This window comes from Microtus oregoni, unplaced genomic scaffold (assembly GCF_018167655.1).
Source record: "Microtus oregoni isolate MIOR12 unplaced genomic scaffold, Mior012 000000F_ref0000247, whole genome shotgun sequence".
Lineage (NCBI taxonomy): Eukaryota > Metazoa > Chordata > Mammalia > Rodentia > Cricetidae > Microtus > Microtus oregoni.
Window position 1 is genome coordinate 42,217,159 of NW_024543059.1, and position 13,140 is coordinate 42,230,298.

At 46.9% G+C, this 13,140-nt stretch overlaps 1 protein-coding gene across 1 annotated transcript in view; it reads left to right on the forward strand.

Annotated features, from left to right (window-relative positions):
• Positions 1-5,460: 5,460 nt before the first annotated feature.
• Positions 5,461-13,140, forward strand: part of Sergef (secretion regulating guanine nucleotide exchange factor) — a 229,238-nt gene continuing 221,558 nt past the window's right edge. Inside the window, 4 exon segments of the mRNA XM_041674688.1 lie at positions 5,461-5,489; positions 5,670-5,820; positions 10,094-10,229; positions 12,268-12,423. Of these exon segments, the coding sequence (XP_041530622.1) occupies positions 5,461-5,489; positions 5,670-5,820; positions 10,094-10,229; positions 12,268-12,423 (472 nt within the window).

A 13,140-nucleotide genomic window follows, 5' to 3' on the forward strand; every position in this document is an offset into this window, starting at 1 on the left:
ACCTCTGCCTCAGTTCAAAATGGCGATCCTGCCTCCAAAAATCTCAGAATAAGACTGAGACTGAGAGCTGTCTCCTCCTGTTTTATAATCCTCTCTAGTTCTGGGGTTAAAGGCATGCACCACTACTGCCCAGTTTCTATGGCAAGTGTGGCTACTGGGATTACAGGTGTGTGTTATTGCTGCCTGATCTGTAAAGCTGATCAGTGTGGCTGTTTTATTTCTCTTATCCTCAGGTAAGTTTTATTTAATAAAATACAAACGAAATGCCACTACAGTGTAGCCCTTTAGGGGTCCCACTAAGTGTACATCAGGGGACCTGGCTCCCTCATTGCTCTCCCCACTGCCTCCCCAGTACTATAAAATCATGGCTCAGTTTCTCTCACCTCAGATTCTCAGCCTCCAAGCCATTGCTTGCTTGCTCCAAGGAAAAGGGGAGTGCCAGTAGAACCTTGGATTCCTGTCTGGGCCTCTTGCATTTCCGTTGCTCTGGAAGCTCTCTGATGACTTGAAGCATATTTTTAAAACAAAAACAAACAAACAAAAACAAAATACACTTTTGGACAGCTTTTCTAGTTGAGGGAACTGGTCAGCAGCAGCTTGGCAACCTTTCTGTGGAAAACGGAGCTTGGCCTCTGTTTGGCCTCGCTGCAGCTTGGTTCTCTGTGGTCTCACTCTTCCCTGGTCCCTGCTGGGAGGACTCTGCTGAGGTGGCTCTGGAAGCTCTGCTTTTCTTTTCTAGACGACTTCATTTGGAGAAGTGAAAGAACCCCTGAAATTCGGTTTAGTCCCACTTTTTGCCTTGGGAACATAACACCTTAGGTAGGCAAATGGACAGAAGAAAAAGCTGCGCCTTCCAAAAGTTCCACAACCTCCTCAGCAGCGCCACCAATGGAGACCAAGTGTTCAAATACCAGAGTCAAGGGGACATTGCTCATTCAAACCACCCCACTTTCCACATTCCTTAAAATTGGTCTGTAAGTAGCTCTGCTTTGCACCCCCTCCCACATCAGGGTTTTAAAGGTCCAGCCCTGGGCTGGGGATGTAGTTTAGGGTTAGTGTTCTCTTCCAGCTTGTATAATGCCTTGGATTCCCCAGGAAGCGCCACAAAAGGAAGTCCTCTACTATGTACTGAGAATCAAGTTTTAGGGTCAGAGCCTTCTTCCTCCTCTAGGACCGAGACTGGAGTTCATTTGCTTCTTTAGTTCCTTATATCCCTCCCCCACTCGCTAGAGGCTTGGTCTCCTTGAGCACCTACGTGGCCGGTGGTAGGGAGCTGGAAGAAGCAGGAAAATTCTCGTTGGGCTAAGTGTTGGGAGGGCCACCAGACCTTCTGGCTCTTGATAAGTATTAATGTCAGTTCACTCTGTTTTGGGTGGCTTGCAAGACCTCAGTATCTCTTGATGTTGGTGTCTCTGACTAAGACTATTAGCTTCATCTCTATCAGTCTCTCAGGCTCTCTGAACCGTCAGCCCTGGTCTGGTGGCTAGCTATTGCATTTCTCATCACGAGCCAGACTTTCCCCAATTCAGATTTTTTTTTGTCCCCATTGCAATATCTTTCCTTGGAGCTGAAATGGGTGGGGTTCACGTCACACTCTCAGCCTCTTAACAGTAGCCAGATATCCGGTCGGGATCTCTTTCAGCCTCTCTCATCTCTTAGGCAGGAATCCATCCAGATTTCCCGAGATCTGCTTCACAAGTTCAGGTTTGCTTTCTCCCACCTTATTTTATTTCTTTTTTAAATTATATTTAAATATTATTTTTCTTTCCTTTTTTATTTAAATAACATTTTTTTCATTTATTTTTACCACCAGTTTCCCTTCCCTTCTTTCCTCTTATCCCCTTCCTTTTCCTATCTACCCCTCCCCATCCACTCCTCCTCCATCTCCATTCGTAAAGGGGCAGGCTTCCCATGGGCTTGCACAAAGCATGGCCTGTGAAGTTGAAGCGGGACCAGAGCTCCTACTCTTGAGGCAGGGTCAGGTGTTGCACGCATGAGGAACAGGTTACCAAAAGCCAGCTAAGCACCAGGGAGAGGTCCTGCTCTGTTAGAAGCCTTACTAAGAGACCAAGCTACACAGTTGTCACACATGCAGAGGGCCTAGGCTGGTTCCATGTAGGTTCTCGGACTGTTGGTCCAGCGTCCATGAGCTCCTGGAAGCTCAGGCCAGCTGTCTCTGTGGGTTCCCCCATATGACTCCCTGGCTGGAACAATCCTTCCTCCCTTTTCTTCTACAAGACTCTTACCCTGTGTTTGTCTGTGGATCTCTGCCTCTGCTTCTATCAGATAATGGATAGAGTATCTCTGATGGCAACTAGGGAAGTCACCAATCTGCTTACAGTAGATGGCCAGTTCATGCACCTCCCCATTATTGCTGGGAGTCCTAGTTGGGGCCATCTTTGTGGGTTTCTGGGGGTTTCCTTGGCACCAACTCCGAAATGGACAGCCCTATCAAGGTGTCTCTTTTGTGACTCTCCCCTCCATCCTGCTTCCAACCCACTTCTGTAGGGTTAAGCCCAGCCTTAGGGGGCGTGTTCGCCTCGGGCTAATGTTTACCTATAAATCTGCGGGCTTCTGCTTTCCTGGTCTCCCGCAGGAGCAGTGGTTCTGTAAGTCTATTTCCCCATTAAAGCTGTATATATTTTTACAGTTTATTTCTCCATTAAAGCTGTATATATTTTTACAATCTGTCTGCATTCATTTACGCCGTTACACACCTCCTGCACCCTGCCTGCCCAACCTGCTTCTTCTAGTTCCCATCCCTCCATCTTCCCAACCCCTGCCCCCAGTTTACTCAGGAGATCTTTTCTACTTCCCCTTCCCAGGGAAATCCATGCATCCCTCTTTGGGTTTTCCTTGTTATCTAGCCTCTCTGGGGCTGTGGATTGTAGGTTGGTTGTCCTATACTTTACTCCTAATAACATCTATAAGTGAGTACATATCATGTTTGTCTTTCTAGGTCTGGATTACCTTGCTCAGAATGATTTTTTCTAGTTCCATCCACTTGCCTGCAAATTTCATTAGAGTGTCTTTTATAGCTGAATAGTACTCCATTGTGTAAATGTACCACATTTTCCTTATCCATTCTTTGGTTGAGGGGCATCTAAGTTGTTTCCAGGTTCTGGCTATTACAAATAATGTTGTTATCAACCTAGTTGAGCAAGTATCCTTCTGTTGTGATTGCACATCCTTTGGGTATATGCCTAAAATTGGTATAGCTGTGTCTTGAGGTAGATTGATTCCCAGTTTTCTAAGAAATAGCCATACTGATTTTTAAAGTAGCTGTGCAAGTTTGCAGTCCCACCAGCAGTGGAGGAGTGTTCCCTTACTCTACATTCTCTCTAACATAAGCTGTCATCAGTATTTTTGATATTGGCCATTCTGACAGGTGTAAGATGGAATCTCAGAATCATTTTGATTTGCATTTCCCTAATGACTAAAGATGTTCTTTAAGTGTCTTTTGGCCATGTGAGATTCTCCTGTTGCGAATTCTCTGTTTAGATCTGTACCCCATTTTTTAATCGGATTATTCGATATTTTAATGTTTAGCTTCTTGAGTTCTTTATATATTTTGTAGATCAGCCCTCTGTCAGATGTGGGGGTGGTGAGGATCTTTTCCCATTAGGAGGCCGCCATTTTGTCTTATGACAGTGTCCTTTGCCTTACAGAAACTTCTTAGTTTCAGGAGGTCCCATTTATTAATTGCCAATCTCAGTGTCTGTGCTATTGGTGTTATATTTAGGAGGTGGTCTACTGTGCCAAGGCAGTTGAGATTAACTCCACTTTCTATTCTATCAGGTTCAGTGTGGTTGGATTTGTCTTGAGGCCTTTGACCTATGTGAACTTAAGTTTTGTGTGGGGCAATAGATATGGATTTATTTGTTTTCCTTACATGTTGACATCCAGTTATGCCAGCACCATTTGTTGAAGATGCTTTCTTTTTTCCATTGTATAATTTTGGCTATTTTGTCAAAAATCAAGTATTAATAGGCTGTGAATTTATGTCAGGGTTTTTGATTTGATTCTATTGATCCACATGCCTGTTTTTATGCCAATATCAAGCTTTTTTTTATTACTATAGCTCTATAGTAGAGCTTGAAGTCAGGGATGGTGATGCCTCTAGAAATTACTGTATTGTACAAGATTGTTAAACATTATTTTAAAGATTTTTATTCAATATATTTTGATTATATTCTTTTCCCTCCCTCAAGTCCTCCAGGTCTCTTCACCTCTCTCTCCTTACCTCTCAACATCCCCAACAAGAAAAACTAAAACCCAAAGAAAAAAAAAACAACAACAAAAACCAAGCCATACCACCACCACCACCAAACAACAACAAAAAAGCACACATGAAACATGGAGTCTGTTTTGTGCTGCTCAACTGCTCCTGAGCATGGGGCCTGCCCAAGAGTGCAGTTAATATACCCAGTCCATTCCGTTGGAGAAAACCGATTTTTTTTCTTTCCCATGTATCAGCTGCAAATAGCTTCTTAGTTAGGGGTGGGACTTTTGTGCCCATTTCTCCTCCTCGGTGCACAGAGACTGTGACAAACATGTACGAGACCTGACCAGATCCACCTTAGTTTGTTATATGTGAGTCATTGCCGTGTATTGCTTTGGGAACTGCTGAAAAGGAGAGAGAACGGTCCCGCTACACCCAACTGTCATATCCTGTAACAACATGCTTGAAAGGAAAGCCGCAACAGAAAAGCAGTAACTACTGCCCCGGATCTCTCAGGATTTCGTGAGCAGAGCGGCTGTACCTGGCTTGCCTGTGTGCTCCAAGCAGCACCACCCACCTTCTCAAGATTTCACAGTCTTGGGGAGAATAGACCAGGGGCTGTCTTCACAAGGTCCAGCAGGCAGTAACAAGCAAGGAGTGCGGGACGTGAACAGGTGAGAGCTGGATAGTAGCTTCCCTGGGACACTTTCCAATGTGAGGGCCAGGCAGGCAGGATGAAGTCCCTGAGACCTGTCTGCAGAGAGGCCAGAGCTGTGAATGTAGATCATTGCCTTAAATGTGACCCTATCTCCCCCCACTTCAGGTTCTGAATTCCACTTTCCTAGTGCACATTGGTACATTGTACTGTTTAATTCTCTCCAACGTCATGACATCGTCGATAAAAGCCATATTATATGAAAATCTATCTTGGATGAGAATTATTCATCCTGATGATCAGAATTAGGGCAGGCAGTTGTGGAGGGTGGGGACAGCTTAGGGACACAACAGACAATAGCCAGTACTAGGGGTGTTACCAGGTGTGCATTCCCCGTCGTGACGCTAGGCCACCCAATACTCTCAGGTTCCCACATGCACAGAGAAGCGGGCTAAGGCAGCTCCCGGAGGACTCCGCACTGGACCCTTCCCACCTCCGGGCTCAGCTCCCTTCCCCACCACGCTGTGTTATCCTTGTCAGGTCAGCCCTCTGGGCAGCATGGGGCACGTAAAGAGCTTTCCGAATGACTGAGTGTGATGCGGAATTACGAGCGTGGGTGAAGAACACATCCCCCCCCCCCCCCCACACACACACACGGGTGTGTTGCCTGGAGGCCACGAGGTCCGCGCTTTGGCTGAGTTCCTTCGCGTGGGGGCGGGGGAGAGAACTGTCACCAGCATCCTCCCTCTCCAGGCCCACTGGCCCCGCCTAGTCCCTCGATTCGTCCCGCAGGCCACGCCCAGCTACCGGCCTCGCCCCGCCCCTGACGTCCGCGGCCCCGCCCCGTGCCAGCCCCTCCCGGAAGTGCCGGTGGAGCGTGTGCACGGCGCGCGAGTTCCCTGTCTTGGAGGCTGGCTCCGCCGCTGCCGCGCTCTTCGGCTGGGTACGTGACTCCGCCCCCGGGCTCGGGAAGCGACTGGGGGCGCGGAGACCCGGGAGCGCCCGGCGTCTGCGTGGGTGAAGGGGGAGCTGAGAGGCAGAGGCCCATGCCAGGGTCCTGGGTTGAGCGCTCCGGGCTGCGGCAGGAAGGAAAGGGTTCGAAGGGAGGGTCTCCCCGCGGCGGTGCCTGAGGGGCCTGCTGCTAACTGGGGCCTGAGGACCCGAGGGACTGAGGCTCTTCGGTAGACCCTACCTTCAGGGGAGAGCGTCCATTCTGGGAAAGCTCTCGGCTGCCTGAGCGCCTGGGAAGGCTGCGTGGAGGCTGGACAGAGAGAAGATCGCTTGGTGACAGCTCGTAGGGCCACCTGTGTCATCGAATCTTTCTTTTGCCTGGAGGATGGGAGGCTCCTTTCCAGCGCCGTCACCCTGGGGAGCATCCTGTGGATGTGAGGCCTGTGGAGTGTGACCGCGCGAGGCGCAGACCCTGCGTATTTGCTGTTACTCTGCTCCGACCGGATCTTACCTTTTCTGGGGTCGTGGAAGTCTTGGCTGCTTAGGTTTGACACTGAACTTTGAGAGAATCCTTATGTGTGACTGGAGAGGAGGCTTTATGCTCGCGAATGTGGGGGACATGTGTGGCAGGAAGCATATGTTGGATGTTACAGTTCTTAATATTAAATGCCAAAATTGTGATAGGATGCATGCGTTAACGGCAGTCTCCTTGGTTCTGAGAGTGAGTACTGAGATCGTGGTGTTCACATTGGCTCTCTTGGTGTCTGGCATCTTGCAGACTCCAGGGAAATATTTGTTGACTAAAGAATGAATGAATGAAAGAATGGACGAAACAGATGAGTACCTGTGCGCACAGCCATGTGGAAGGTTTGGGAAATCTATACATGTAAAGGTGTTCCAGTTCCTCTGCTAGAGGAGGCTATAGCACCTATGTTTCTGCCAAGATTGGTAGTCATTGACATATCTTTCACTTGCTGAGTGTCAGGCTGCTGGAAGGGAGATCTTGGCATGGCCTAGCTGACTCAGCTCCCTGAGGTAGCACTTGAGGTGGGGGCGGGGTTAATAACCGAATGTGTTGCTGCCTGTCATTTTCCAGCCAGGAGACTGTTGTCTTTCTGGCAGAGGAAAAACATCTGACAGAAAAAGCCTTTCAGATGCGGCCTTAAATGGACAGAGGCAGAACAGGGTCGAACCTCACTTTTCTAGTGTGCTTGGAGGCCTGCTGGCATAGTCTTCCTGTTGCGTATTCAGGGTGCGTGTATTAGTTGGCTTCTGCTGCCGTGACAAAACACCACAGGCTGGATTCTTGAACAATAGAAATTTATTTTCTCATAGAGCTGGAGGCTGCAAGTTCAAGATTGAGGTGTAGACGGTTTGGGTTTCTCTGAGGCCTCAGGTGGCTGTTTGTTTGTGGGTGGGTATCCTTGGTGTCTTAGGAGGAGACTAGATGAATGCACCAGGGCCCCACCCTTACAGTCTCATCAGTTAACCTTAGTTACCTCTTTAAAGGTTGTGACTCCAAATACAGCCATATCGGGACATTTAAGAGGTTAGGGCTTTAATGTAGAAATTTTAGAGAAACACAATTCATCTCTCACAAGGGTATGTGTGTGTGCGTGCGTGCGTGCGTGTGCGTGTGTGCATAAGCTCTGTCTGGATCCTTTGTAAAGAAGGAAGGTATACATAGTTGTCATAAAGTATATTAAAATTTCTTTTGCTCAGTTTGGTTTTAAGGCCTCTTGCTGCAATAGAGACTGGTACATAGTGTGAACCTGGGGTTGTTCCTGCCTGTCTTCTCCCTCCAGTATTTCTCATCCTGTAAGCCTGGTAATGGGGCAACCAGATTGGCTAGAGACCCCAGCACATGCTCTCTGCTTCACTCTGCAACAGTGTTGCATTTGACCTTTCCAGGGTGGAGCCTTGGACCTGACATGGCCAATGCAGTTTCAGGTTTAGGGGAGTAGCTATGAGTAAGACCAAGTCCCTGCCTTCATGGTCTATCTCTAGGAGATGGGGTAGACTAGTCAAGTAGGCAAGCCTCACTGTAATGCCAAGGAAGGATACAAAGAAGAGAAAGGTGCTAAAGTGCTGGAGGTGAGCAGCAACCCAGAGGCTGTGGCTTACCCTCTGGGCTGCCTCCAAGCACATCCTCATTAGACACAGTAAGAGCTAAAGAAAGACGCCAACTACTGACTTGGTCACGCCGTTGTGTAACTATGGATCATTACTTGAGCCTCCCTGGGCCTCCGTTTCCTCATCTGTAAAATGATTGCTAATGCACCTTAGTTGTGAGGATTGAAGGTGTCTGTCGTGTCTGCAGAGAACACTTAGTAGGAGCTGTATTGTTCCTGAGGCTCTCTTGACCTGTGCCCCTCCCGTAGCTCATTCTTGGAGCCCTGCTGCTCAGCGGACAGGAGGGTTTTACAAGTGGGTTTGCATTCATGCCTTGGGGGTTATTTCCAGTCACATGTTCTCATTCAGGGGTCCTCAGAAGATGGGTTTTAAAGGCTCCACCACTCACCTCCAAAAGAACCAGCTTGGGAGTAGACACTTGAAGAGAGGAATTTCTGAAGTATTAAGTATTAAGAACTGTGGGTTCACAGTTCCTCTTCTTTAAGTGAATATGGCAAGCTCTGAAAACTTAGAACATTCTGGGCCTTCGGCTCTTTACAGTGTGTATTCACTATTGTATTTATATCTTTTGTTACAGAGATCTTACTGTTTCACTTAATGGACATTGCCCTTTCTTTACAGCATCTTTGTGATATGTATTTGTGTATATACTGAATTCTATTTTGGTAACCAAGCTGTAAACATTTCAGACTAGAGACTTTTTTCTTCCAGTGTTGGTGACTGAACCTAGGAACACGCTAGGTAAGCACTCTGTTGCTCTGCTGTACCCCTAGACCTGAACTATGTATGCAGTTGATAGCATAGATCTACAAGGGAGATCTGAATCTTGGAGTCTCCAAATGCTATACTTGAAAAAGCCCTTTAGAGATAAACTGCCTAGGTCTTGTACTAGCTCAGTCGGTAGAGCATGGGACTCTTAATCCCAGGGTCGTGGGTTTGAGCCCCACATTGGGCGCCATTCTGTAGTATGGAGCCGCAGGCTGTGTTCCTGCCGCCTGGCTCCTGGCCACCTGGCTAGCTTATGCCCCGAAATAACAACACACAAACTGTATTCTTTTAAACACTGCTTGGCCCATTAGCTCTAGCCTCTTCTCATATCTTGCCTAACCCATATTTAGTAATCTGTGTAGCACCAGTCTTACCGGGAAAGATTCAGCATGTCTGACCTGGCGGCTTGCTTCATCGCATCTGCCCCAGAGAGGAGCGGCATGGCATCTGAGCTCACTTCCCTTCTTCCCAGCATTCTGTTCTATTTACTCCACCCACCTATGTTCTGACCTATCGCGCCAAGCAGTTTTCTTTATTAATTAACCAATGACCTTCCCACATCACAGGTGAATGATGATGCTTCCTGTTAGGGATGCAGCATCCTTAGCTGACTGAATAAATACAGAAAGTCATTGCCTGCTTCCCATTGAGGATGTGGGGAGGGGAGCACAAACCTAACTCCAGAGTGTTTTCTGCCAACTTTTTCTTTATCTCTCCCTCCCCACCAACTTTTTTTCTTTTCCCATCTTTCCTGGATAATTAGCTTTTATCAGAGGGCTTCCTTGGTCTGATTCCCAAAGGCAGTTTAGTCTTGATTGGGTTTTATTGCCCTTGTGATGCCACATAGAATCGCCTGGGAAGAGAAATGTCAATGGAAGGCCTCAATCAGATTGACCTGTGAGCACGTCTCTGAAGAGACTATCTTGGTTGGTGATTGATGTGGAAGGTCCAGTCCACTGTGGGTGGTACCATCCATTGGTCGATGGGCCTGGGCTTTCTAAGAAATTCAGTGGAGAGAGCAAGAGAGTGAGTCCCAGGCAGTGTTCTCCATGGCTTCTGCTTGATCAGTCTCGGTCCTCTCTTCCCCCAGCAGCAAACTAGAGCAGTGTTGTATACCTGCAGGGAAAGGTGAGCCACATGGTCGGCTAAGTTGTGGATGCCACAGATGCCTCTGAAATAGGAATCACAGTGCTCACAGATGGGCTGGTTCTCAATGTAGATTGACAAGACAGCCTCCTAAGAACAGGTGTGTGAGATGTCATGGGCTCTGAGAGGTGTGTCGGGGCGAGGGACACGATGGCTAGATGGATGCTGACAGTTGGGCCTTCAAACTGCTCTTCTTCTGTGTTGTATTTTATCCCCAGGGTGCAAATAGCTACGGGCAGCTTGGCCTTGGCCACAAGGAAGATGTACTTCTTCCCCAGCAACTGAGCAGCTTCTGTAAACCCGGGTGCATCAGGAGTGTCACAGGAGGTGGGGGCCATTCTGCAGCTGTCACAGGTAGCTCTCTTCTCAAATGGATAACCACTCACTTTTGTATTGAGGTGTTTTCCCTTGGAAATAAAAACCTTGCCATCTTTTAGTCTTTTGTACTTCTCAGAGAGCAGCATTTGTTTTTGTGAAAGAGCCAGATAACCATTAAGGGAATCCTAGCTTGCCAGAGCTTGAACTTCTGAGTTCCTTCCCTTTCCTTTCCCTACCCTTTTATACAAATAAGGCTCAGAGAGGAAGGCTTAAGGTCATAAGGCAAGTTGGTGAACGTGTTACAACCTGTTTGAGTTTTACTTTGAAACCTTTGCAAGTAGGTGAAATAGCCCTTGAGATCAAGAACTTTACCTTACCTTGTCTTTAATTTTCTGTCCTAGTGCCCAGAGAGTACCGGGGGCCACACATACTTCAGCTTAGCAAAGGCAGTGTATGGCACCCGATTGGGAATGGGAGCTGTAGCTCAAACTCCCTGGGCTCAGGGGCTTGTTCTCTAGTTCATTAGCTCTGTGGCTCTGGCAAGTATCTCCCTGTAAAGCAGTGGTCTGCTCTTACTTCTGTTGTGGTGATAAAATGCCTGCCCACAAGCCTCTGAAGGGGAAAGGATTCTATTCGACTTAATATAGGCAGCGTGTCTTTATTGCAGGGAGTCAAGGCAAGAATTTAAAGCATCACCTCCACAGTCGAGAGTAGAGAGAAATAAAGGCATCTTTGCCCGCTGGCTGCTTGGTCTCTTTATTCTAACACAGTTAAGGGCTCAGCCCATGGAATGGTGCTGCCCACATTCAGATCAGTTAGAAGTCAAGACAGTCCCACAGACATATCCACCTGTCAGCCTGGTCTGGATAATTCCTCATTAGTACTCCCCTTCCAGGTGATTGTAGGTTGTGTATGTTGATAGTAAATGCTAACTAGCACACTCAGTTTTCTCTCTGTCCTGTGGGGATAATAACAGTAGATAAACTTAGGGTTTTCCAGTAGATAAACTTAGTGTTTTAGGGCTTTTACAGGCCTTTGGTGTTCCTGTCATCGTGGATTCCTCCCTTCCTTTGTAAAGAAATGCTAAAAATTATATTTTACAACTGTACTGATATAAAGTAACTATACCTAAGAATGGCATTTGTACTATATATGAATTATTGTTACATTAAAATCAACTTAAAACAATTTGAAATTAAGACAGCTTAATTAAAGGTGTATGGGCCTTTCGAAGTATTATGGGGCCTAGGTACGTGTGGAAAGGACTTCCATGCTCAGCTCTTAGGACAGCTCCTGGCACATTCTAAGTGTTGAGTTGATGTTGGCGTTCCTGTGATCATAGATGCTCCATTTGGCGATATTGGCACTTGTTACAGAACTGGGAGTTTCCATTCAACCATTAGATTGGAGGTCCTTGGCCTGATCCTTTGGTTCCAGAACACATAAGCATGCATCAGTTAATAGCATTAGTATGGCCAAGAATCCTTGTCTGTGGCTCCAAATAATGCATGGTAACCTTTTCTTACTTTGGGAGTTGTGACTCTCTCCCTGTCATGCTGACACTGGAGCTTTGTTGTTTTAACTTTGTCATAGTGGCTGTGCCTTAATTTACTGCTATTCTTTCCGCCAGCACTTTAATCTCCGCAGTTGCGGCCTGCTTCTTTGGAAGCGGTCTGGCCACTCCGGCCACAGCATGGTGGGAATTCTGTTCCTGTGGATACCACTAACTGGAGCTTTAACTAAATCTCTATTGTTCTATTTCTAAATAAGACCTGAGATATGAAGGCTGGGGTGAAAACCTGTGAGCTCAAAGAGGTGAAGTAACAACTAGCTAGCCCTCTCTCCTTACCGGTGCCACCCAAAGAAAATGTCCTTATGCTCAGCCAAACCACTCCAAATCCCTCCCAGCTACTTCCTGTGTGTCTCTCTAACTCTTCCAAATGCCCTCTGATGCTCTATGAATACTTTCTGTCAACTGGTTGCTTACTCAGCCTCCTGTCTTAAGGTTCATTTTATTTAATTAATGCAAATGCAAACTTGGGGTTCACAGTGTGATCAAATATCTGTTTTGCAGATAGAGGAGGACTCTTTGTTTGTGGCCTGAATAAAGATGGGCAGTTGGGGCTCGGCCACACAGAAGATGTTCTGTGTTTTACCATCTGCAAGCCTCTTCTTGGTTGTCCAATCAAACAGGTGGCCTGTGGCTGGGATTTTACCATTATGCTCACAGGTAAGCTCTCTCTTGAATAAATATCACCACCAAGGTTTTTGATTAAATAAGAGCCTCTGTACTTTTGAAGAAAAACAAAACAAAACAAACAAACAACAACAACAAAAAAGAACCACCCCATGAACCAATAAGTGTTCTCATTAGGGAAATTGCAGGGTACCTTTTACAAGGAGAATTTTAACAATAAAGGAGATCAGGCTGGAATATACATTTGCCAGAGACTGGAGGATGAACCGGATCTCATTAGTAGTCCCAAACGCTCATGAGAGCTATGTGCCTGGTCTAGCTGACCAGGAGTGCCATAAGAGTTCTTATCTGCTCGTTGTCTTAGGTAGCATGTCTCCTGCTGTGATGGCACGCCATGACCCAAAGAACTTGGTGAGGAAAGGGTTTGTTTGGCTTACACATCACTGCCCATCATTAAAGGAAGTCAGGACAGGAACTCAAGCAGGCCCGCAACCTGGAGGCAGGAGATGATGTAGAGATCATGGAGGAATACTGCTTACTGACTTGCTCAGCCTGCTTTCTTATAGAATCTGGACCACCTGACCAAGGATGAACCTACCCAAAATGGACCCTTTTCCGTCAGTCCCTGATTAAAAAAAATGTTCTATAGCCATATCTTCTAGTTGGGGCCCCTCCTCTCCAGTGTCTCTAGCCTGTGTCAAGTTGGTGTAAAGCTAGCCATCACTGTATAATAACGAGGGAGCAGGGATC